Source organism: Diceros bicornis, chromosome 4, assembly GCF_020826845.1.
Source record: "Diceros bicornis minor isolate mBicDic1 chromosome 4, mDicBic1.mat.cur, whole genome shotgun sequence".
NCBI classification, from domain to species: domain Eukaryota; kingdom Metazoa; phylum Chordata; class Mammalia; order Perissodactyla; family Rhinocerotidae; genus Diceros; species Diceros bicornis.
Window position 1 is genome coordinate 34,817,404 of NC_080743.1, and position 24,857 is coordinate 34,842,260.

General features: G+C 38.4%; 1 protein-coding gene across 1 annotated transcript in view; it reads left to right on the top strand.

Annotated features, from left to right (window-relative positions):
• PALMD (palmdelphin) overlaps positions 1-24,105 on the top strand; it is a 49,323-nt gene extending 25,218 nt beyond the window's left edge. Inside the window, exons 4-8 of the mRNA XM_058538613.1 lie at positions 16,277-16,391; positions 16,531-16,564; positions 16,686-16,799; positions 18,492-19,589; positions 23,765-24,105. Coding sequence (XP_058394596.1) covers positions 16,277-16,391; positions 16,531-16,564; positions 16,686-16,799; positions 18,492-19,589; positions 23,765-23,808 — 1,405 coding nt within the window. The 3' untranslated portion in view covers positions 23,809-24,105. The remainder of the gene's footprint in view (positions 1-16,276; positions 16,392-16,530; positions 16,565-16,685; positions 16,800-18,491; positions 19,590-23,764) is intronic.
• Positions 24,106-24,857: the final 752 nt, after the last annotated feature.

Sequence of the window (24,857 nt, forward strand, 5' to 3'; positions counted from 1 at the left end):
CCATAAAGTCATACTTATCTCGTTATAAATGTGCAGGGAACAGAATGTTCTGAAGCAACATACGGAGACAAAAAATATCCGTGCCTTGTCTGTATTAAGCAGCCTCCGCTACTGCCCAGCATTATAGAAATCACGTTGCCAAAGCAGCTTTACCTGATAACTGAACATTTTCTTCTCAGATATTTCTAAAGCTGCTAAATAATCAGGTGCATGTTTTTAAATTCAATCTTTCTCCTAAACAACTACCCACAGCACTTAAGAAGCTTTTCTTACCAACTAAACACAGTACATTTTCCTGTTAGCTCTGAATGGCCAGAGCCAACTGATGAAGTTGAACTAGGCAGAGGCGTCCTTCTTCTCTAAGCAAGGAAAGTATCCCAAATCCCCAATGTGATTTATCACTTGACTTAGGTGCCTGCTCGAGGGTGACATTTGCCATCTGCCAGGCCTCTCAGCTAGAGGATAAGATTTTAATAGGAGCATGAAAATAGAAATATTGCTATTACCTCAGAGTCTGTAGCAGGGCCAGACTTTGCTCATGAAGTTTTCATTCCTCCTACTTCATCTCCTGTGAGATGAACTGAAAGAGCATGGCCTTTGGCATTCAAATCCCTGTTGTGCTGACCGTAGTGCGTAAGCCTGACCAAGTTCTCTCATCTCTTCGGGCCTCAGTTTCCCTGTCCATACTAGTGGGACAATTATAGCCACTTCAAAGGTCTACTGTGAGTGAAGCAAATTCCAGAGTGCCTGACACATGGTAGGCGTTCAAAAAATGTTAGATACTATTCCTCATTAAGAGTCAAAAATAATCAAAAGAAGGACACTGCCTGGAGCTTTATCTGGGAATTTTTATCTTTTGGCCAAGATCTCTCATTTCTTTATGCTACTACAAAGAATCTTTTTCTTTGAGTAAACTGAGATTACCACCCAACTAGGATTCTTCCCATTTGGAAATGATTGATGGGTTTTCTTTACGGCTTCAAGACTAAAATGCTAACACTAGTGGTTAATTTTCATAGACCATTTGGTATAGACCAGGCACTGTGCTAAGCACTTCATATATATTATTTCATTGAATTCTCACAACCACCTTATGAAGTTGATAACATTTAACAGGTGAGAAAATAGACATTTATAAAGGCTAACTTGCCCCAAGACATACAGCTAAAAAATTAAGAACCAGGATTTAAAATCTAATTAAAAGTCCTAATCATAAAAATGAAATTGTGCCTCAGATCCTGCAGAGAAATTTTACAAAAATTATATCTTGTAACTGCTACCTTTTATGGCACTTTTTATTTCCAATCCATGCTGTGATTTCACTCTTATATGCATCATTTTATATAGACAGTCATGTGATCCTTTACCATATTAAAAACACTCAGAAGTTCCTGACTCACACATAACCTTTAAGTAAAACATGTCTATTTATTTGTCCTCTCATCTTTTTTTTCAAAGAGAGGCAGCATTTCAGAAAGTAAATGGGTTTCCATGGTTTTTGTCTCTGAGTCACATTCTTAGCTTTGGAACCACATTAGTAAGTATTTTGCCTGGTGCCTTGATTAATACCGTAATGTTCCCAGGAGGAAAACTATATTGAACATCTTCCGAACCACTTTGCTTAAATAGAGTTTCAATTTGCCTCCCGAATGAGCCCTGCTCTTACTGTGACCACTGAACCATCCACTTCCTGATTGTAGGCACAGGTGCAAATCCAGTACTGACTTCTCAGTCCAAACATCCATGTACACAAATTTACAGGTTGGCTTAGAAATCCTAGTCTGTCTCTTGTGTTTCTTTCCTCCAACTGATAGCCTACACCCAAAACAACACCCCAAGCACCATAAGAAGTGTCCAAAGGAGTTATGTCATTCACATCCTAGGTCATCTCTCCTATGGAGCTGCCCTGTGGTGCTCCACGACTCCCTCTGCCAAGTTGCCTTGCATCAAGCTCCCCCCCAGACACTTGCTGTCTCTTGAACTGTGTCCAAAGACCTCTGACTTTAATTGGAGCACACAGAGCGCCTGACAGAAACGTCATAAGCATAAAATGCAAAAGGTTAACTGCCAAGGAGAATGATGCAAATACACTGCATTCCCTGTGACAGGGATTATCTACTATGATTAAATGTTCTTTAATAAGGATTTTTTTAATATTCCAAAGTACCCTTCTGACCCTCTGCCTTCCTTTAATGCTCTTTCATTTGTCTCCAAATAGTTAGAAACTGCCTTCCACATGTGGTGCTAATGGGAAGCTGTATGTGAAGCACTGGGATTTCTAGGTGATTTTATGTCCTGAGAAAAGCTGAAGGGCAAGCCATTACAGCAGCTACAGCCATTCCACATAACTTACGGGAAATTCCTCCACAAATGGAGATGGAATGCTAGAAAACGCATTCTGCTCAATATCATATAAAGCAATAATCTACTCACTTAACTCAAAAGATAGCAGGCAATATTCAGTTTCAAAAAGGAACCAAAAGCAGTGATGTAGAAATTCAAAGGGTAAGTGATTTTGCTGCTGGTTATGGTTTATCAAAGTTTAGCTCATTACGGTTTCTATCCCCAGTTTAACCCCTACCTAATGCTCTTATCTACCTGTGCAAGCCAATTGTACCTTAATGCAACTAATGCCTCATGAAACACCACAAGGATGCTGCATGACAAATATCACATGCTACATGTTTATGCCTTCGTGCTCGACCCAACCAGCCATAACTAACATCACATTGCAGGGAAATAGACAAGCTGCTCTTTTGTGACAACATAAGAGAGAAGAGAAAAGAAAAAAGGAGAAAAAAAAACACCACCATTTGTTTCTTCTTCTTAAATTTGCTGTTGCCTAGAAACACTCAAGAAATTATTCTGAGGCAATTACATGAGTCAAAATCATTCCAAGCATGTATTTTACTCTCTGTATTTTGACTAATTGGTTTACTGGATTTGCAATAGTTCATCTGTTGTTGTTTTTAATTTCCCAGATATTCTAACTATTTTTAATGCAGGAGCTTTTTTTAATTTAACAAAAGGTGCTAAATAAACCAAGTTTCCAGCAAAAAAAGGGAAGAAATCTATCCTCTCCAAAAAAAAAAGAAAAAGAAACACAAATAAAAGCCCCTAATACAATGCCTAGCACGTAATAGGAATATCTTTGAATACATCGCTCAATGAATGAATGAATGAAAAAAATGGATGATGAAAGGATAGATGGATGAACTTGAAAAAATCACTTATTAGGGGGACCAGCTAAAGAAGACTAGACAATGATTTGAACATTAATAAACTAAAAAGGAAAGCCTTGAAATTCTTTAAAACGTAAGAAAGAATAAGCACCCAACTACCTCCAGTCAAGGGCAAAGGCGGCAGTGGGGCCCTTGGGTTCTGAGGCAGTTGTTAATGGCGTGTTTTAATGTCTCACCACCACTTTACTGTCTCACCTTTCCCCCTCCTTCACATGCTCTTTTATTCCTGTATCCCCATCTCCCAGCATTCTTTCTTACTCATACCTGCCAATCTCATCTATATGTTAGTAGAAATAAGGATTAAATGGTAACCCAGAATATACACACCCACACACACTGTGGTAGACTAAAAGGTAGGTTACACTAACCTTGAAGAGTCCTTCCCCACCCCACTTCAATTCAATGATAACAGCCACCCTTTATGAAGCACATATTATGTACTAAGCATTATTCTGAGACTGACGATTCTCTGAGGGAAGTCTCATTAGCTCTGTTGTACACATAAGGACACTAAAGCACAGAAAGCTATAAATCTAGTAACAGCCAAGACATGGTCACACATAGATCTTTCTGACTCCAGTTCCTTTCCACCATGCCTCACTCTGCTTATTCTTGATTCATTTCAACGATCATTTATTGAGAAAATGCCACGTGTAAGTCTTTGGTCTTCTAGAGGAGATTCGAGAATCATAAGTTCCTCAAAGCAAATTTTTATATGTGTTTACTTCTCGTTAGGTCTTTTAACTTTTCAAAAATGTTTTTACATTAAGTATCTCATTCAAAACAATATTCAATAACTTGATACACGAATTTAAGACCATTATCAGGGATGTCATAGATCTCTAGCTGCATTGACAGTAATACAGAAGGAACAAAGCAGCCGCTGAACAATCCAGAAAGTGGGAGGGGAGTTAGTTTTAGACCAAGACCAGGTCTTGGTCACAAAGAAAGAATGTTCAAAGGCAGAGATTCACTATATTAGACATAGGGTCTGTTCAGCCATAGGGCCTATGCTTCCGCATTCCCCAGGAGAGTTCCCAGTGACTAAATTTACCAGCTCAGAAAACTTCCACACCACCCCTTGCAATGCTTCTTTTGTCTGCCATAAGGCAAATGTCACTCAGTGCATTTAGACCACCCAATGCTGACTGGTCCTTGTTGGTTATTCTATGTTATATTAAGCTTGGAATTTATATTTATTGGTCTTCAAATAATACAGTCCTGTTCTTGGTATCAAACATGAACAATTAACACTAGAAGCAAAGGAAAAATGATGTGGTTAGAAAGTAGAAAATATAGTGGCTGCTCTATAATACTGTTAGAGATAAATGTTAAGGGTTACAAGGCACAAAGCCAGTAATTATTTCACAGTGGAGAGAGTCAATAGCTATACACATCATTGAATATATTTTGCCATTTCATTATATGCTTACAAGTAGTTTATTCACTAAAAATATTTTTGCCCTACAACTTTTTTTTTTTTTAAGAAAAAAATTTCCCCAAATCGTGGATAAATACATCTGCAGTTAACTTGCCACGTCCTGGCTACATCAGTATTTGAAAGTCACTTGGGAAACTCATGTCACCTACGTAGAGGTCAATTTGAATTATTATTACACTTATTTAGCTCTTATTAAGTGTTTGGCATTCACTACAAGGTTCACTACAGGCCCTAATTAAAAACCACACACCCAGCTTCTGTCTTGCCAAAGCATTTGAGAAGCCCATAACTAACCAATTTACCATAGCACACCAACCTTCAGGGCGTGCATTTATTTGCATTCATTTGAAAATTACATTTGTAACTTGCACGTGAAAGTGGCTGATTCTCTGAAAACCAGTTTGGTTTCTTATTTTTCACGGCAAACGAAACCTTAAATTTACAAAATATTATTCTGATTAAGAGGGTTTGCTTTTCTACTAAACCATTCTCTTCTGACATTACCTGCCTACATGGCAGTTTCAAATCATGGTAATATGGTCTGCTCATAGGATAATTATTAATATTTACAGAGTTAGATTAGGAGATGAGATTCATCCATGCAAAGCTGCTCACATGTAACTATAAATTATTCAGCTTCTCTAAACATCTGCTCTGTTCCCAATTATCAGAGCAGACTGACTCTTGTTTCAATGTCACTGTTGGGCTAGCTTTTTGCTTCTAGTTATCTTGAAGCTGCTGTGTTGTATTGCTCGTCCTGATCTTAAAATGCTCAGAATTAGAGGCAATAGATCTGGCTGGGGCAAATTTAGTGTTTGCTGTATGCCAAATGCTCCTAATTCTCTGTTGTGCTTACCCACAGCATGTGATGGTTTGCACTAGGGGGTTAGATTTTCCTTATTATACGCATGCCCTTTGGCAAGGGCTGATTATAAGACAATTCTTGTCCTATATCTCTGCATAGAAGGATCCTTGTCTTTTTTGATATACTTTTATTTCAGTTTGGTGAATAAAATGTGCCTGACATGTAGTAAGGGCTTAATAAAAGTTTGTTAAGGGGCCGGCCCGGTGGCATAGTGGTTAAGTGCGGGCACTCCACTGCAGCGGACCGGGTTCGGCTCCCGGGCACGCACCGACGTGCTGCTTGTCAAGCCATTCTGTGGCGACGTCCCATGTAAAGTAGAGGAAGATGGGCACAGATGTTAGCCCAGGGCCAGCCTTCCTCAGCAAAAAGAGGAAGATTGGCATCGGATCTTAGCTCAGGGCTGATCTTCCTCACAAAAAATAAATAAATAAATAAATAAAATAAAAGTTAGTTAAAAGTGTTTGATGAAATTTATCAGACACCAACTTTATTTATTTATTTATTTTTGTTTGTTTATTGCAGTAACATTGGTTTATAACATTGTAAAAATTTCAGGTGTACATCATTATAGTTCTATTTCTGCATAGATTACATCATGTTCACCACCAAAATACTAATTACAACCCATCACCACACACATGTACCAAATTATCCCTTTCACCCTCCTCCCTACCCCCTTCCCCTCTGGTAACCACCAATCCAATCTCTGTCCCTATGTGTTTGTTTATTGTTGTTATTATCTACTACTTAATGAAGGAAATCATACGGTATTTGACCTTCTCCCTCTGACTTATTTCACTTTGCATTATACCCTCAATGTCCATCCATGTTGTCACAAATGGCTAGATTTCATCGTTTCTTATGGCTGAGTAGTATTCCATTGTGTATATATACCACATCTTCTTTATCCATTTGTCCCTTGATGGGCACTTAGGTTGCTTCCAAGTCTTGGCTATTGTGAATAATGCTGCAATGAACACAAGGGTGCATGTACCTTTACAAATTGGTGTTTTCAAGTTCTTTGGATAAATACCCAGCAGTGGGATGGCTGGATCATATGGTAGTTCTATCCTTGATTTTTTGAGGAATCTCCATACTGTTTTCCATAGTGGCTGCACCAGTTTGCACTCCCACCAGCAGTGTATGAGAGTTCCCTTCTCTCCACATCCTCTCCAACACATGTTGTTTCCTGTATCAGACCCCAACTTTAAAATATAAAACAAGCAAAACAGCCCACCTCCTACTACACTACATACTCTCAGTTTTATTGAGAAAATATAGCTTGACATTACCACTGGGCAAATTATCTATAAAAATAAAATATCTTTTATCTCTGACCCATTAGTAATAATTTATCTGCCTATAACTTATGACCAATACACTTTAGTCAATATTACTTGGTTAAAGTCATCAACTGTGTGTATTTAATAGTATCCATTATGATTCCAGAGTTATTCATTTAGATGAGCTATGATTTAAAAATAAATTTAAAAGACCTTTCTTTTTTCATTGCAACCTTAGCCGTTCAATATTAACTAGCTAATGTCAATACAAATTGTGTCAGATTTGATAGATTATTTAGAAACATGTAAATTCTTTAACCTCTAGGAGCAAAGACTGATTTATTTTTCTATTTTTACCAGCTAACTACCTGAAATGCAAGATACTAATAAGTAATTCTGCAAATCAGTGGAAAGAATTCTGACAAATCTCGTAAAACACTAAGATTCATCCCCATAAAGTTGTGCAATAGTTAGTTAGCATACTGGTTTTGATGCTTTAAAAGACTCCATAGTAGCAGTGGTTTAAACAGGATTAGAAAGGTTCATTCTTCTCACACACATAATAGTCCTACCCAGGAGACGAGCATGGGGGAAGGGAGCAGCAAGGTTACATGAGATGATTGAGAGACACTGTTTCTTTCCATCTTGTTACTTTGCCACTCCCTAAGTAATGCCCTTGGTTCAAAGACAGCTCACCACCACCTCATCTGCATTCCAGCGTAGGAAGGGGAAGATAAATGGAGGACAAACAGCTCTATTTTAAGGATATGACATGAAAATTGGAGAGGTCACTTCTGCTAATATCTTATTAGCCAGAATTTAGTCACATGGCACCATTTAAATGCAAAGGAGATTGGGAAATGTAGCAAGGTAGCCAGGAAGACACGTAAAACTCAGGGAGTTCTATTTCTAAAAAGAACAGGAGAAATGGATTGGGGGGAGGGGTAATTAGCAGGGTGTTAAAACAGACTAATATATTCTTTCATTTGTTAACTAGGTAACACTTATTAAATAGATGCCATCCCCATAAATATTATGAAAATTCTAATAATGCTGGAGCGCTGTTTTGATTTTCTGTCTAGAACAGTATTTTCAAGGACTGGTGTGTCCCTGAAGCTATATTAGCACCATGCTTGCTCTAAAATCATTGATATTAAAGTTGAAGATCAAATCCCCGAGTAGACCTGGCAGATTTTCTCTTTCACTGGAATTGTCATATAGGCTGTCCTCTCTCCTCTCCTAACAGACTAGGAAGAGAAAGGGATAACTAATAGTTATTAAGGAACTCCTCTATATCACGCCCTGTACTAGAGGCTTACAAACATTATCTAATTTACCTCAAGACAATACTTGGTGAACGCTATTATTATTCCCCCAGTGAGAATACTGAAGCTTGGAGAGGTTCAGTAATGAAGCCAAGTGTGTTAGCTTTGATGTGGGCTCACTTCCTGTTTCCATGGATATAGCTGGAAAGAAAAAGAAAAAAGGTGGAACTTCACACAAAATATAGGGAAATCACCAGCCACTTCCTGTTCTCCCAAGATTCAGTGGGGAAGAAAAGAACAAGAATCTCTGGCCCAAGGGAAAATCAAGGGTTACAATTGCTCACCACTCCAGGCCAAATTCAACTTCTGCTGGAGGCAAAGCCATTCTGAGAGCCTATGAGTCCAAAAGAAACTGAATCCCTCTTTGTCTAGCTTGGGGTGGGGTTGGTGAGGTGGTTTTAGCACTTCCATCAACTGGTCTCAGAGGTACAATTGGCCATCCATATCTGTGAATTCTGCATCCCTGGATTCAACCAACTGTAGACAGAAAGGCCTACAATGATTGTGTCTGCACTGAACATGTTTGTTGTTAGCGCCGTGGAGTGGATTCCGAATCCTAGCGACCCTGTGTACAGTAGAGCTGAACCCTACTGGGTCTTTTTGCACCATCCTCTCACCTTCCAGAACTACATAAGACAATGCTCTGCTGCTATTCACAGGGTTTTCATGGCCAGCTTTTTCGGGAGTGGGTGGGCAGGTTGTTCTTCCTTGTCTGTCTTAGTCTGGAAGCTTCACTGAAACCTGTCCACCATGGATGACTCTGCTGGTATTTGAAATACCAATATCATAGCTTTCAGCATCACAGCAACACTCAGCAGCCACAGTATGACAACTGACAGACGGGTGGTGTGGTTCCCTGACCGGAAAACAAACCCGAGCCGAGGCAGTGAGCGCGCTGAATCTCAACCACTAGACCACCAGGGTTGGCTGGATTGAACATGTATAGACTTTTTTTTCCTTATTCCCTGGTATGACATGTATAGATTTTTTTTTCCTATTCCCTAGTGTAACAACTATTTACATAGCATTTACACTGTATTAGGTATTATAAGTAATCTAGAGATGATTTAAAGTATACAGGAGGATCTGTGTAGGTTATAGGTAAATACTATGTCATTTTATATAAGGGACTTGAGCATTTGTGAATTTTGATATCCACAGGGGTAGGGGAGGGGATGTCCTGGAACCAATTCTCCAGGAATACCAAGGGACGACCTTATATCGGTAGTGGCACAGCCTGGGTCTAAGACCTGCTTACTCAGACCACTCCAAAGAAACAACCACTGGGCCCTCTCTTTGGGTGTGGTACTGGTTTTTATTAAGGGAACTTGGACTACCAAGACACAAGTAATTCATCAGTCCTTTCAAAGTAAATAGCTGAAGCCAATCATAAACTTAATTTCAAACATAGCATTGATGATTACATTCAAACTGCAGTATTATAATCAAATTGCATTAACAAGCTTAATATTTAAGACCTAACGCTTCCATTACTTTGAACAACAGTCTTGTGTCCAAGCAAAGTCTCACTATAAAATAGCACTAGTTTAGGAAACTCCAGATTCTTTGGAGGAGACTGTTCTAAACTCCGACCAAAAACCAAACTCAAGCAGCCAAAGATAAAACTAATAAAGCCTGGACTTTAATCCTGGTCAGACTGACTGGTCCGATAAGCAGAGAAATTCCCAGTCCAACGAAATCACCCTCGTGAAGATTAGGACAGAAACAGTAATGAGTCAGCACTTTACCATGCTGGTGGACCCCAGCTAGCATTTCAATTTCACTTTCTTTATTATCATAGAAAATAAGAAATCTTTTTATACTGCTGGGCAAAATGAATGTTGTGTCTAAGTTCATAAGATTCCATTTTTTAAAGTTTTGTTCCCATGGTGGCTAATTAGAATGGAATTAAGAGCTCAGGCTCTGTTGGCAGAGACTTGATTTCAAATTCTGTCCAGGCACAGGCTACCTGTAAGCCTCCAGTCCGGTTACTTTTCTAGGTGTACAATTTGCTCATCAGTCAAATGGAACTAGTAACTACCCATGGGGGGTGTCGTGAGGACTAATTAGGCCAGAGCCTGGTATGGTGTACGTACTCAATACATGTTTAATGTTGTTCTAATTGCTAACAAGTGAAGTGCTGTAAGGGAGGACATAAAATTTGGATTTTTTTTTTTCCTGAGTTCCAGTCTGTTTGGCCCCTAATGGGAAATTCCATCAGGTTGTTAGTCCTTGTTAACTCCACCAAAATCTGAAAAGATAAATGGACCCTTAGCAGCAGAAAAATTGCCTTCTGAAATAACCCCTTTTTGATGCATCTGGCATTTATGTGCTATCCTTTTTCTAAGACAAAAAACTGCATGTTGGAATTGGATTGGGGACGTGATCTCGTGATGATTAAGGGAGGTTATTACTAGAACAGAGCATGAAATGAAAGCTACCTGCTTTCACCTAGGGAGCTCTTGAAAATAGCCCTCTTTTCCCCCAGCAAATAGGCAAGAAGAAGAAAGATTCCAATAATGGATAGCATTACAAATCCTTTTTCATGTACTCTGCTTATCTAAATTGGCACATGATGCCTGCCCACCATCTCTCAGAAATTGTGAGAAGTACTAACTCATCCGTCAGGCCCTGCCTAACAGCCCGGGAGGCACCGAGAGGATATTTCTCTTTCTGTGCCGCCTGTTTCTCACCAAACTGAATCAGCATTTCTAGGAGCTCAATTCCCATTCTGAAAGGCAATACCTTCTAAAGATGGGGATGGCAGCACTTATGGAAATTCTAACCCAGCAGCTGAGAGATAAGCAGGTGAAGGTTAGAGAGTTATCCCCCAGTGACCTCCCCAAAAGCTTTCCATGTAAAAATATGTAAAAAAATTTACATACATATAACTAAAATTTTTCTACACACACACACATAGGTATAGGTGTATGTAATACATATATGTATATGTGTGTGTGTGTATGGATGTATATACATACATATGTATTTTCCTAATACTTCACTTATACTTGCTAAATTTTTCTCTCCACCCAAAACCCTAGGAAAGGGATTGGATATGAGTCTCTCATTGAACCTCTGCATTTTTTGAGCTTTAAATCAGGGTGGAGTATCCTCTTAACTATGAATGGTCACTGAGCCAGGAAAAAAAAAAGACACACACACACATACACACATATATAGAGACAGAGGGAGAGAGATAGGGAGACCTGAAAAGCAAGCTAACCCAAATGGTAATTTTAAATAAAAACAAGGAAGACCAAATTCTATTCAACAGATAATAAGTTCAGATTCTATATTATGGCTAATTGGAAGAGAGAAATAATGAGGAAAAAGTAAAAATATCAGAGAGATGGATACAAAAAAATCCCTTATAAAGTCTGTACCAAGCACCTACACCAGGCATTGTTTTTGGTGCCCAGGGTTTCTCAACCTCAGCACTATTGACATTTTGGACCAGAAAAGTCTTTGTTGTGGGAGACTGCTCTGTGCATTGTAGGATATTTAGCAGCATCTCTGGCCTCCACCCACTAGATGCCAGTAACACTCCTCGAGTTGTCACAACCAAAAATGTCTCCAGACATTGCCACATGTCCTCGGGGGAAAATCACCCTCAGCTGAGACCGACTGTGCTAGATACAGAAAGATAGTCCCTGCCTCCCAGTCGCAATTTTGATTTCATGTTCCTTCTGAACAGTCAGTCCTCAAAAACAGTCCTCTTTATCTGACGTGGAGGCTGTGGGACCTCCGCTCCCATTGCTGGGCTGGTGTAGCAGTGCCCCCTCTGAGTTCTGACCGTGCAGGGGGCGTCTGGGGAGAAGCCTGTTCCTTGCTCTCGGTTTCTGTTTCCTGGGTTTCCCATCACTTCCACTGGCATTCTGATCTCTTAGAAAGCTTTTTTAGAACAACAAATATCTAACATTTATCTCTTAGTGATATTTATGTTGTCCATAAATAATATACAGAGGTATCAAATCAACATATGAAAATAGGATATTGAAGTGGGAATTTTAAGAAATGCTCTACATCAATAGGCATCTCCCATCAAAGGTTTTTGATTCTAAGTGATTAGTACCAAGATGCTGCCTTATTATGCTATTGAACTGAGAGCTGGCTGTAACTAAGTGATAAAGAACAGAAGGGGAGTGTTTGTTAGTTTCTGCTGGGTTTTCACAAACATGTCATGATGTGTCATTTGACTGCAGCTTCATATTAATGCAGTTTTCACCCAGTGGCTTGAAAACCTTCAAAAACATTCATTAGCAGATACTCTGATGAGGTTAGCAGGCTTTCAACCTCATATTCTTACCATATTAGTCTAAAGATATTCATGAGAATCATATGACATTACATCACCTATGGGCCTCTCTACAGAGGAAAACAACTACAAATACCATTGCACTTCATAATTCCCTGAGATGTAATTGGCAAAGCACTCTCTCTCTGTGCTCCAGGAATAGAAAGGGGCAGAGACAGGAGGAAATTAGCATTTGCTGAGTGCTTACTATTTCTTTTATTCCTTATTAAACTCTATGAAGTAGTTAACATTGCCCAGGCCTCTAAATGTTTAATTGCCCCAGGATTCAGTCCTTGGAATCCCTGACTTTCTAGGAAATCTTATCACTCCTATGGCTATAAATACCAACTCCCAAATTTATACCTTCAAACCCAGACTTCTCTGAGCTCCCAACTTCTATATCTAGCTGTCTTCTCCATATCACTATTTGACAGTCTCAAATTTAACACATCCCTCACCAATCTCCTTTCTCCTCTTCCCCAGATTTCTGTTTGGCTAATTGCCTTCACATTTTTCCGATTATTCGGGTCACAGACATTGGAATCACCCTTGACATATCTCTTTCTCTTGCACTCATATATATTCTATCAACAAATGCTGGCAGCTCTTCTTTTGAAATATTTCCAGAATCCAATTATTTCTCTTCCTTCTACCCAGGAAGCACCCTGGATTAAAGCATCTTCATCTAGATTATACAACAGCTGACCTCCATGTTTGCCCCTCCCCAGTCTACTCCCAACACAGCCGACTATGTCACTGTTTACATTTCACATCATGGCGCGTTTCTCCTCCGCTCAGAGGAGTGGCTCCCCAAACGCCTTACCACGCATGAGGCCCTGTAGGATCCGGCCACCTGCCACCTCTCTGATTTCATTTCTCACCACTCGCCCCCTTAGTCCTTCTGCTCTTACTTCAAGCTTTGTAGCGATTATTCCCTCTCTCTGAAGCACTCTCCCCCCAAAACTCTCATGTGTCCCTCCCTCATTTCCTTCACATCTCTGCTCAAATGACACTTTACCATAGAGACTCTTCCTGACCACACTGGGTAAAATAGTGCTCCCTTCCCCTTGTTCTTCTGTTTATAGCCCTTATCCTACTTTTTTTGTGGAAATATTTTTCTTTATAAATAAATGTGTGTATGTATATTTACACATTTATTTATTGTGTATATATATGTACATATATTTTTGTAGTTGTATATGTAAATATGTGTGTGTATATGTAAATATATATGTATATATACATATACATACAATATATAGGTATATAGTCCAGAGCTAGGTTTGCTCACAGACCATAGTTTGCCAACTTCTGCAAACGTGTATGTATATATATGCATGAATAAATAAATATATATATGAAAAAAATATAATATGTATATACACAATATAATATATATACAAAATATAATATATATATACACACACACACACATATATATACACATTTGCAGAGGTTGAAGAAAAGAAAAGACCACCCAGGACCAAATCTAGCCCTGGCCTATTTTTGTGCAGCCATGAGCTAGAAATAGTTTTTATATTATTAAAGGGTTGTAACAGGTAAAAAAAAAAAAAAAAAAGATGAATATGCAACAGAAATCATATGTGGCCTGCAAAGCCTAAAATATTTACTGTCTGGCTCTTTACAGAAAAAGGTCACCAGCCCCTGTATTCGGGTATTGTCTGTGTGCTCCCACTAGAACGTAAACTCCTTGTGGGCAGGGGCTTTGTTCACTGTCATATCAGATAGTGCCTGCTACAAAGTAGATGCTAAACAATTATTTTTAAATTTTTTTTTCCCCCAAAGCCCCAGTAGACAGTTGTATGTCATAGCTGCACATCCTTCTAGTTGCTGCATGTGGGACGCGGCCTCAGCATGGCGGGAGAAGCAGTGCGTCGGTGCACGCCCGGGATCCGAACCCGGGCCACCAGCAGCAGAGCGCGCACACTTAACCGCTAAGCCGCTGGGCCGGCCCATAAACAATTATTTTTAAATGAATGAATGAATAAATGGAGACAATGAGGCTTAGTGAGGTCTGGTGACTTGTCTAGGGTCACCCAGAAAATTGACAGATGAACTAGGATTCAAACCCAGATCCTCCTGGTTCCACAGCTGGATTCTGAGATCCCAGAGCTGCTTGCAGTAATAATTTGAACCTCCTTGTTTTCTACCCCAAGGTTCTCCATTAGACTGTCTCTGACTTACTGTCAGGTAAAGGATCCTGTGGGACAGGGGATAGAAGGAGAAAAAGACACAATGTATTTCAGAAAACCTTTAATAATTATACCATAATAACATTTATGTCTAAGATCAACTATATTCAATGTGCTTTCATATACACCGTCTCTTCTTAGCTTCACCAAATTTCTGTATATAGTAAGGTAGGTACTATATTCTCATTGTACACATTACAAAACTGAGTTTCAGGAAAGTTAAAGGAATTGGCTCTCACAAAGTAGTGAGTAGCAGAAACAGAATAATCCAGATCTATCACTTTTAGTATAGAACTTTCTACTCTGCCAACCAACATATATGCCTACAACTACTGATAAGCAAATGTTCTACCATGGACGTGGAGGGATTTTAATAGAATAGTAGTCACACCTCAGCAACTTCTTCTTTCTAAGAAACCAGGGGTACTACATTTTACTTGGAGTTCTATGATACGCAAGAAAACCTTCTCAGCTACAAAACCAACTATAAATGGCCAACTGTAAATGGCCAGAGGCAGCAGGAAAGTCAGAACTCTGGAGCAATGAGTAGGAGAATGGTCAAGCAGACTGTATCTTGGGCTTTTATTGGTGTGACAATAGCACAGGATTTTTGAGCTGCCAGATCCATTACTATTTTAAAGAAGGAAGCCAAGAAAACTGACAGTTATCTTAGCTGACACTAATACCCACAGCTGTCATCTCCTGGACTAGCTGCTGTATCTAATCATCCATCCTCTGAGGCAGCTGACCTTAGAGCTGAGAGTATTTGGCTGAGAAACTACGTGTGTTTCATGGCTGCCAAGGGCCAGCCTTACTAACTGTGTGAATGCCAGTGGCTGTCTGTTTTTATACAGGATAGAGGTCATGGTGCCACACTCTGGAGTTAACTTGAATCTGACATGCAGCTGTACACTGGTCAAGACACCAGCTCGGAATGTTTGCGACAGTCCAATTTCAAATGCTTATCTCTTTGTCCCTATAAGTTCTCTTACACTTTGTCAGGCCATGTGTTCCCCTTTTTTTTCCCCAGAAAATGTAGTCTCTATAAACACCCGCAGCTGAGGCCACTCTACTAGCTTTTGTCCATTTCTCGACTCTTCACACTCCTCACTATAATATGACACAACTCTTAGGAGACCATAAAACTAAAATGAAGTTTCATTTTCAATGTTAGGATATGCAGGGTTTTTTAGTGTTAAATAGCCATGATTATTAAATCAAGTTTAATAATTATATTGTTATAAAGTAAGTTATTACTTAACTACTTAAGTTATTAAGTCTCTTTATAAAAGAAATTTCTCTATTTCATTTGGAAGTAGCATTAGTAATTGCAATGAAGAAAATGGAGCAAGGGGCAAATACTTTACCTGAGAATTCCCTTTGTCAAAAAAAACTTTTAAAGGTTGAATTAAATATTGTTAAATCAAGGTCGGGTATTAGGTATCTTCTATGTACTAAATGTGATGTTTGGTATGATGCTATGTTCTTAGACAGTATCTGGATACTTACATGCAATATTCCAAGGAAAGTTTATATATAGGGAAGATATATTTGAGATCTCTACGTTTATGCTCTCTTAAGCAATAAAAAGTATATCTTTTCGTCATCAGACTTGAGAAAGAGATCCAAGATCTTGAAAAGGCTGAACTGCAAATCTCAATCAATGAAGAGGCAATTTTAAAGAAACTAAAATTAATTGAGAGGACAACAGAAGACATAATAAGGGTAAGCATTAACTAATTTTAAAACCATGATCCTCTCTCAAAGTAAGTCCACAAATAATATATAGTTCTTCAAAGTATATCCACATTTAGAATTCATTTTTTAAACTGTGTTAATCATAGAGAATTCTTTTTTATTATAGTCTGTGAAGGTGGAAAAGGAAGAAACATCAAGAGGTATGTTTTTGAGCAGTATATTCTTTGTCTAACTAAGATATTTTTTGATAAGCCCAGTGAAATTTTTCCCATTATTGTAAATGTATTCTAAACATATTTTGAATTAATATTAATTTTACAGAGTCAATTGAGGACATCTATGCTAATATCCCCGACCTTCCAAAATCCTATGTGCCTTCCAGATTAAGGAAGGAAAGAAATGAAGGAATAGAAGATGATGAACAAAATAGAAAAGGTATATGAGAAATCTGTCTTCAATGGTAGGTTCTCAAATTCAGATTTTACCATGTCAAATATTAGCAACTTGCTTTGACATCCTATGCTTCCAGGTCAAGCAATGGTCCATTTTACAAAGTTCCATGAGGGATGTAAGTCACTTGCACAGGTAGGGATAAGGGGGTTACAGTATTTATTCCATCTATTCTTCCCTAACAAAGTAGGGACAGGGAAGATAAGGTCCTGAAGGAGACAAGAAGCTCTTAAAAGCAAAGCTCTCCTGCTCAAAAATATCTCTCCCAACATATTCCATCCAGTAGACACTCTCTTGGGTTACTAAGATCCTTTATGAATATGAAAACACTCCCCTTGGAAAGATGAGGTATTATTTACCCCCATATGAGGATGATTTTCATAAAACTAATACTTCAAAGCCTCTAGACAAATGAAGGCTTGTATGGGAGCAGAGAGGAAACCTTTGAATTTTAGACTGTTAAGAGAAGCTATACTCCATCTGCAAGTAGCAGTCATTCATTCATTCATTCATTCATTCAAGTATTTATTTAACACATGCTATATTCCAAACTCAGTTCTTGCACTAGGAATAAACACAGTAGTGAATGAAACAGCAAGAATCTCTGTCCTCATGGAGCTGACATTCTAAGGGAGAAAAGAGACGAAAAACTAGGTAAACAAATAAAATATATCATGTTAGGGAGCAAAAACGCTGAAAAGAAGAATAAAGCAGAGAAGGGGGCTAGGGATAGTGCGAATGAGGGTCTGCAGTTTAGCTGTGTAGCCAGGGGAGGCCATCAGGCTACGGAGGGGGGATGAAATACTCTAAGATTGGTTCAGAAAGGAAGGTGGGAGGCCACAACAAAAGCAAGCAATGCCACATTGTAATTTTGCCAGAATCCTATTAGCTTTACTCTTCCAGTTAAAATCCCAGCCGTAAGGATCTCGCCTGGGCCATGAAGCAGATCTCGGCTTCCTTCAAAATCAACTAGTACTCTCCAATCCAGTGGTTTCAGTACAGCCCATATTGCCTTACTTTTAGCCCTTCTTCTACTTGAAAGTGGGAGTGAAAATGAAAAGAAACATAAGGCAAGAGGAGAAACATGCAATTCTAGCCTTCTCCCTCCACTCACCCCCCTTCATTCCCAGTTCCACATTGAAACAACCTCCCTGTTGCAAAACTTTAACACACTCCTCTATGATTTCAACAGGCTACTGGCCTCTGAAGCAAGCACGTAACTTAATAAAACACACTGTGCTAGGCCTTTTACCTACGGTAATACATAGTGCAACATATTCTTCCTAACTCAAGAAAAGATCTAATTCCTCCCACTGAGTAATATAGAAAAGTGTAAATCTGTCTTGTTGGATTTATTAATTAGAACAAGGATATCTTTTGGTTCCCCAATGAAAATCCTTACTATTTGGAACCATCAGCTTCTCTTCTCCAATCAGCTTCTCTTCTTCAATTCTTTCAATTTTTCAGCAATTCCATACATCCTCACATAAAAACCCACATCATTACAATGTTGGTCGTTATATAATTAATGAATAAAATCAGAAATTAAAAAAATAGACATCTCACATAAAAGATCATCAAAGGGTATACTTGGTATAAAAATAAACACTGTGAAAGCAGGCTAGTTCACAAAAGGAAAAGTTAACTACATCGAAGATCAAATTTGTCTCTCAACAGCTTTGTATGCCATGGAAATTAAAGTTGAAAAAGACTTGAAGACTGGAGAAAGTACAGTCCTGTCTTCAATACCTCTCCCATCAGATGACTTTAAAGGTACAGGAATAAAAGTTTATGATGACGGGAAAAAGTCAGTATATGCAGTAAGCTCTAATCACAGTGCAGCATACAACGGCACCGATGGCCTGGCACCAGTTGAGGTAGAGGAACTTTTAAGACAAGCTTCAGAGAGAAGCTCTAAATCCCCAACAGAGTATCATGAGCCTGTATATGCCAATCCATTTTGCAGGCCTATAACTCCACAGAAAGAGAAGGCAACCCCTGGACCAAACTTTCAAGAAAGGATAAAGATTAAAGCTAATGGACTGGGAAATGATAAGAATGAATCTGTACACAATATGGACAATGGACTTTCAGAGGAGAGGGGCAACAGCTTCAATCATATCAGTCCCATTCGGCCAATACCTCATCCCCGATCAATGACTCAACAAGCAGAGGAGACACCCCACACCCTACAAAAGAGGCTGATGACTCCTTGGGAAGAATCGAACGTGATGCAGGACAAGTATGCGCCCTCTCCAAAGGCAAGACTGAGTCCCAGCGAAGCACTAGTTGGGAAGTCAGAATGCCAGGGTTCTTCTCCTACTTGCCAGGAGGATGAGGAAGATATTAGATATAATATTGTTCATTCCTTGCCTTCTGACATAGATGATACAGAACCCGTGACAATGATTTTCATGGGGTATCAGCAGGCAGAAGACAGTGAAGAAGATAAGAAGCTTCTGATGGGGTATGACGGGATCATCCGTGCTGAGCTGGTTGTGATAGATGACGAGGAGGAGGAGGGTAAAGGAGAAGCAGAGAAACCATCTTACCATCCCATAGCTCCCCGCAGTCAGGTTTACCAGCCTGCCAAACCAATGCCACTTCCTAGAAAGAGATCGGAAGTTAATCCCCATGAAAACACAAACCATAAATCTCCCCACAAAAATTCCATATCCCTGAAAGAGCAAGAAGAAAGCTTAGGCAGCCCTGTCCGCCATTCTGCGCTTGATATACAGATAGCTGGAGATGGAACCGAGGATCCGTCCTTAACAGGTAATAAAAATGACAAGGCTTGCCACTGCTGTTTAGTTATGTGACAATCTTCTCTTTGTGTTGTTAACAAACTCTCTTGCTTTCAGCTTTTTTGACCACTTCGTTGACTAATATGTGATCAGAATGCTGATCTTATCATCACCATAAGTAAAGTGGTTAAATCACATCAAAAGAGAAAGAAAATCATTTTCTTATTTGGATATTGCATTGATTGACCTTAGTAACTTGAAATTAGGTCACGGGATAGTAGTGTGTGTGAATGTATTTTGATCACTAATACGTTAGATCATCAATATCATGTCTTTCGCCACCAGAATCTGATGCCAGCTAGTTTTTTATGCCTTTCTGTGATTTACACTTCCTACATAAGTTAACAAATTGCCTTAATTTTGCAAGAAAAATATAAAAAACAAATTTTATTTTCAGTGTGATATTTTATTACTTTGCTATATCTTGTTTCTCTATAATTTTAGTTTTATTAACTTTATTTCTTTATTTTTCTACATTTTAAAATAGAATATCAGTTTATCTCCCGTTATCTATAACATTTAACTTTGCACAGTCTTCTCTAACTTAGCAAATTTGTTTTTTTCTATTTTCTATATACTTGCATATCTCATCTCTATAAATTTTTATAGGTATCTAGTTTTTTTAGTGTTAAATTGAAAATAACACTTTTTTCTACTAAAGTGATAGCTTATCAATTTTAGATTCCTTGTTATCACTTGAAAATTGTATTCTACTTATCATTTATAAGGTATCAAGAATCTGACAAATTCAGTTATACTAGCTGTACTTACCTTGGCTAAAGACATAAGTCAAATTACCCAGAGATTATAGGTACTGGACGTGTGAAAGGGACAGTAATTTTAAATGTCTCAAGTGGAAGAATGCTCATTAAAGAGCCATAACTATTAAGTCCCAGCTACTCCAGCAAACAGAATCTGATAATTCTACAGAAGTATGGTAGTACTTGCACAATTCAGGAAGCCTTCTTCCTCTGCAAGCCATAAACCCAATTTTGGGTTGCCAATAATACAATAAAATGGACCTCTTCCATGCTCTTAAGTAGTTAAACTAGGCATACCAATTGTAAATTTAATTATCTGAAGAATTTCTAACCTCTTGGTGAGTGTACATTTATATTATCTTCCTAAATCAGAGTTGAATGGTTTCCCCACAATGGGAACTTACTAAAACTAAAAGTTTCTTTCTGTTCTGAGAATGAGCTTTGTTTGTCGATCAAACTTTACATCTTAAATTCATTTTTGAAACAACAACACAGAAGACTTAGAAAAAAGCAACGTACTGTTTATGGTCAAGAGTAATGACATTATCCCCTATAAAATCTCCCAGTTTTGAACTTGGATGTTAGCCAGCTCCTCCTGAACACCCTTATTCCTTCTCCCTTGCCCATGTCAACACATTTACCCCATAGAAAAAGACAGGAAATGACTAATGTTTCCAGACAACACTAATAATGCCACTGAACTAAAATAATGAAAACAGGAAGACCTTTTCCAGACAAAGTAACAATACAAAGTTCTGTACTACCAAGCAAAGCATCTTATAAACAGAATATTCCAAATTCCTTGCCTTCCATCATGATATTGTTTTACATTCCTGTTTTCCAATTGAGTGCATGGATTATAGCACTGAAGTGGGTTTTTTTAACAGATTTTGAAAATAAGTATATCATATTGACATATGCCCTCGGGGGCATCCACATACATAGAATAGATAGCCACCTGTGCCCTTCAATTTCACAAGCACCAATTACACAAGCTTCTCCCCCTACCCCCTAAAATGCTTCTTGATACTTGAAAATCCACCATTTCAGTCAATTCCTTTATTTATGGTATAGGTCCCCTACTAAATATAAATATTTCTAGTAGGCATAATAGTTAAGAATTGTTAGTCTCTTTTCTCTTATTGTAAATATGGTTATCAAAGCCTTATCTAAGAATAATTTTTAATTTGGAAAAGAGCATGAAGGAGGAAAAAAGATGGGAAAAGGTGGAGTCTGGAGATCCTAAAGACAAAACTTTTTAGTCAAAACTTTGAACAGGGTAAAACACGACAAGAAAATTTAGGCAAAGTTATGTCCATCTGCTAATGCAAATATAATAGGGTCATGTTCTAAGATATAGCTCAGTGCCAGACATTTCCGTCAATAAGTAGCCCCAGCAAGCTTTTACAGGGAGTCCTCTACTATCCCCACTAACTAGAGAGCTGGGCTTTCTTTCATAATCCTCACCAACCTATTCTTGTACTCCTTCTAGCTCTATTCTCCCCTCTTAGAGATCTTACCTCTTAGTTTTCAAGACAAAGAGGTGGGGAACCTCAGCTCTGGGAGATTCGTATGCTATTGGTGCTGAACTTGCCAGCCTATGGCAACCATTAGGAGCTAAGGGATACTGAGAGTAAGGAGGCAAGCTCTCTTCCACCAAGTTCTACCAGCCAAAACTATATTGAATTGAATTGCTAAGGGGAGAGGAGGTAGAGATCAGAGATGAGCAGAAAGGAAAAGTGAAAAAGAGAGTTGACGGCCCAGGTTTTTTGCTGCTGCACCTAAGGGCCTTCCCATTGCCAACATGCTCCGGCCTTACACATCTACCTGGAACTCATACCATTTACTTGCCACAGGCCTGAAGAAAGGAATAGCAGACTCTAACAATCTAGAGATCTTTTTCCTCCTTAAGAAATGGGACAGTGAGTTACTGGATTACCCCACTCCTGAGGATGTCCCAATTCTGAGCACCTCTAGGATGCCCTTTAAGAACTTCATTGAATGTCCTTGTTACACAGGGCATGCCTAATGCACTGAATCTCAAGGTTAGGAGTTACTGTAGGGAGGAGGACTTTGCCCCTGCTCTCCTTTTTGGTACGGGCAAGATAGAGGTCCATAAAAATCCAAGAGGAGAAACTTCATAAAACCTTGCCTGCTACCTTCAGTTCACCCCCTGCTGGGGAAGTACAATTCTTTCTCCAGGTTTCACCATCCAACATGTCCCAGCAGTAGAGATCATCCTCCTGGCCACAGAGCAAAGGAAATTCTCCCAGCAGGTCCTAGATTCAAGGGGACATTCTTAGCCCTGCAACTAGAAATGATCATTTCTCTTAAGTTTCGGAGGGAAATAATGCTCTTGGACTTCATTTAAATGAAAATATTTCACATAAATAGAGTGACAATCAAAATGATCATGGTCTTGTTTCAGTATTGGATCCCCATCCCTTCTCATATTTGTGAAAAAGAGCTTCTTAGAGATACGTTCATTCGTTAATAAACAACTAACATATGGCTGAGAAATTAAAGAACATGCCTTCCCTTTTTTATTTTTTTCATTAGACAAAATTGTGCAATCAGTTAAGTAGCTGGTTCTTGGGCCATCTTACACGTGAATGTAATGATCAGTGCCTTGCAAGCATCTCTCAGCTTTTGGAACATGACTAAGGCAGCTATACTCAGAAGTCCTAAATATTAAGGGCATGATACCAGAACATCAGAGAAGTGTTATGAATTCTAAATCTACATTTTCTAAAATGGTTTCAACATCCAATACATCATTAACCATGGAATATGCTCAAAAAGAGATATATTTGCCATTTGAAAGTATACTTATGACATCTTGACAAAGACATTTTATAATTATTCCAACTCAATTACTGGTTCACCTCATTTCATTCATAAAGAAATTTATTTTTATAATTCTATATCTAAGGATGGAACCCCTTGGGGTAACCAAGTTTGATGAGTTAAAAGATAATCCAACCATAATTAAAGTTTAAGTGTCAATACTTTTTTTTTTTTTTTAGTAGTGCATAGCTCAGAAATTTGCACTAAACACAGTCACTGACCTATAGGAATTTATCTATGGCTAATAGGGAAATTGTGCACTAATCCTATATTTACTCAGCTTATGCTATGTTTGCTCTACTAATTTTTCTAATCTTTATAGAAATAGGTTCCTTCTAGTTCTGAACCTGCTTCTGCCCTAAGTTAACCATAGCTTATTATTTCTACTATCTTTTTGTGCTACTAAAACAATGCTCACATTGTTGGATAAAATCACCTGAGGTATGTTTCAAACTTTCCTGCATTCTATGAAATGGTCATTTAGAGTGGAAATCAAGCCTTTTTTTTATAGCTCTCTTTTTTTTTCTTTTATTTGCAGCTTTAAGGATAAGAATGGCAAAACTGGGGAAAAAAGTTATCTGAGGAGTACACCATCTACGTAAACATCCTTTGGAGAAGACACTAAGAAATGTTTGCAAATCTCTCTTCTGGATATTTTGTTTCTCAAAAAAATTATAATTATACCCATATTAAGCCATGTGGATAAGCAGTAGTCATTATTTGTGAAAAATTCCAAAAAAGCTGGGGAGAACAAATGCTTAACTTTTCCAGTTACTTGACACAATTCAGTGGGGGGGAAAAGCATATTTTTATTGTATTGCTACCAAAGCATTTCTAATAAGAGCTTGTTAAATTTAAGAATAAAGTTATTTAAAATAGCCTGACTATATTCTATTAACAGACATTGTAATTTTGCTAATACAAAGATTGAAAGATCATAGGAAGTCATTGCACTTCATTGCAGAAATATTCATCTTCAACTCTGACAAGTAAACACACCATCCCAAGTCAACAAGGCTTTAAGACTTCCTCCTGCTAAGCAGCAATTCAGTTGATTTGGCAGAAACTTCAAACCGTCTGCGTACATCCAAAAGGTGCACGCAATAATTATCCTCATGTTTTAGAACTAGATTTAGATTATTTCGATAGTGTTTATGACTTTGCAGATGATGACTGGCACGTTCACGCTTCTTGAAATATCATCTTTTCTTTTACTTGGTTCAATGTGAACCCCATGGTGCAATGACTGATTATGACCTAAGACTGTGGGGTGGAGGACTTCCCATATTCTCAAAGAACACATATCTGGTTTGACCAATTCTTGTAAACAAGTTAGAATCCTAATATTAAAACTTAGTAAGAATGCGTATAGCATGTCATTCCTCAGTATTCTTACCAGGATGTTAAATCCTGATTTGAAGGAGAATACTTCCATGCCAATTCTCTCTTACTCTACCTTAGTGCACTGTCCTCCATCCAATACCCTCAAAATCCAGTCCCACACATCTTTCCCTGGATCATGCCAGTGCATGTTACCCAGGTCTTTCAAGTCTTTCAGTGAATAGTCTGTTTCCTCTCATGGCAGAAACTGAATTTCACTGGTGAGACTATGATGAGACTTTATCTTAGTT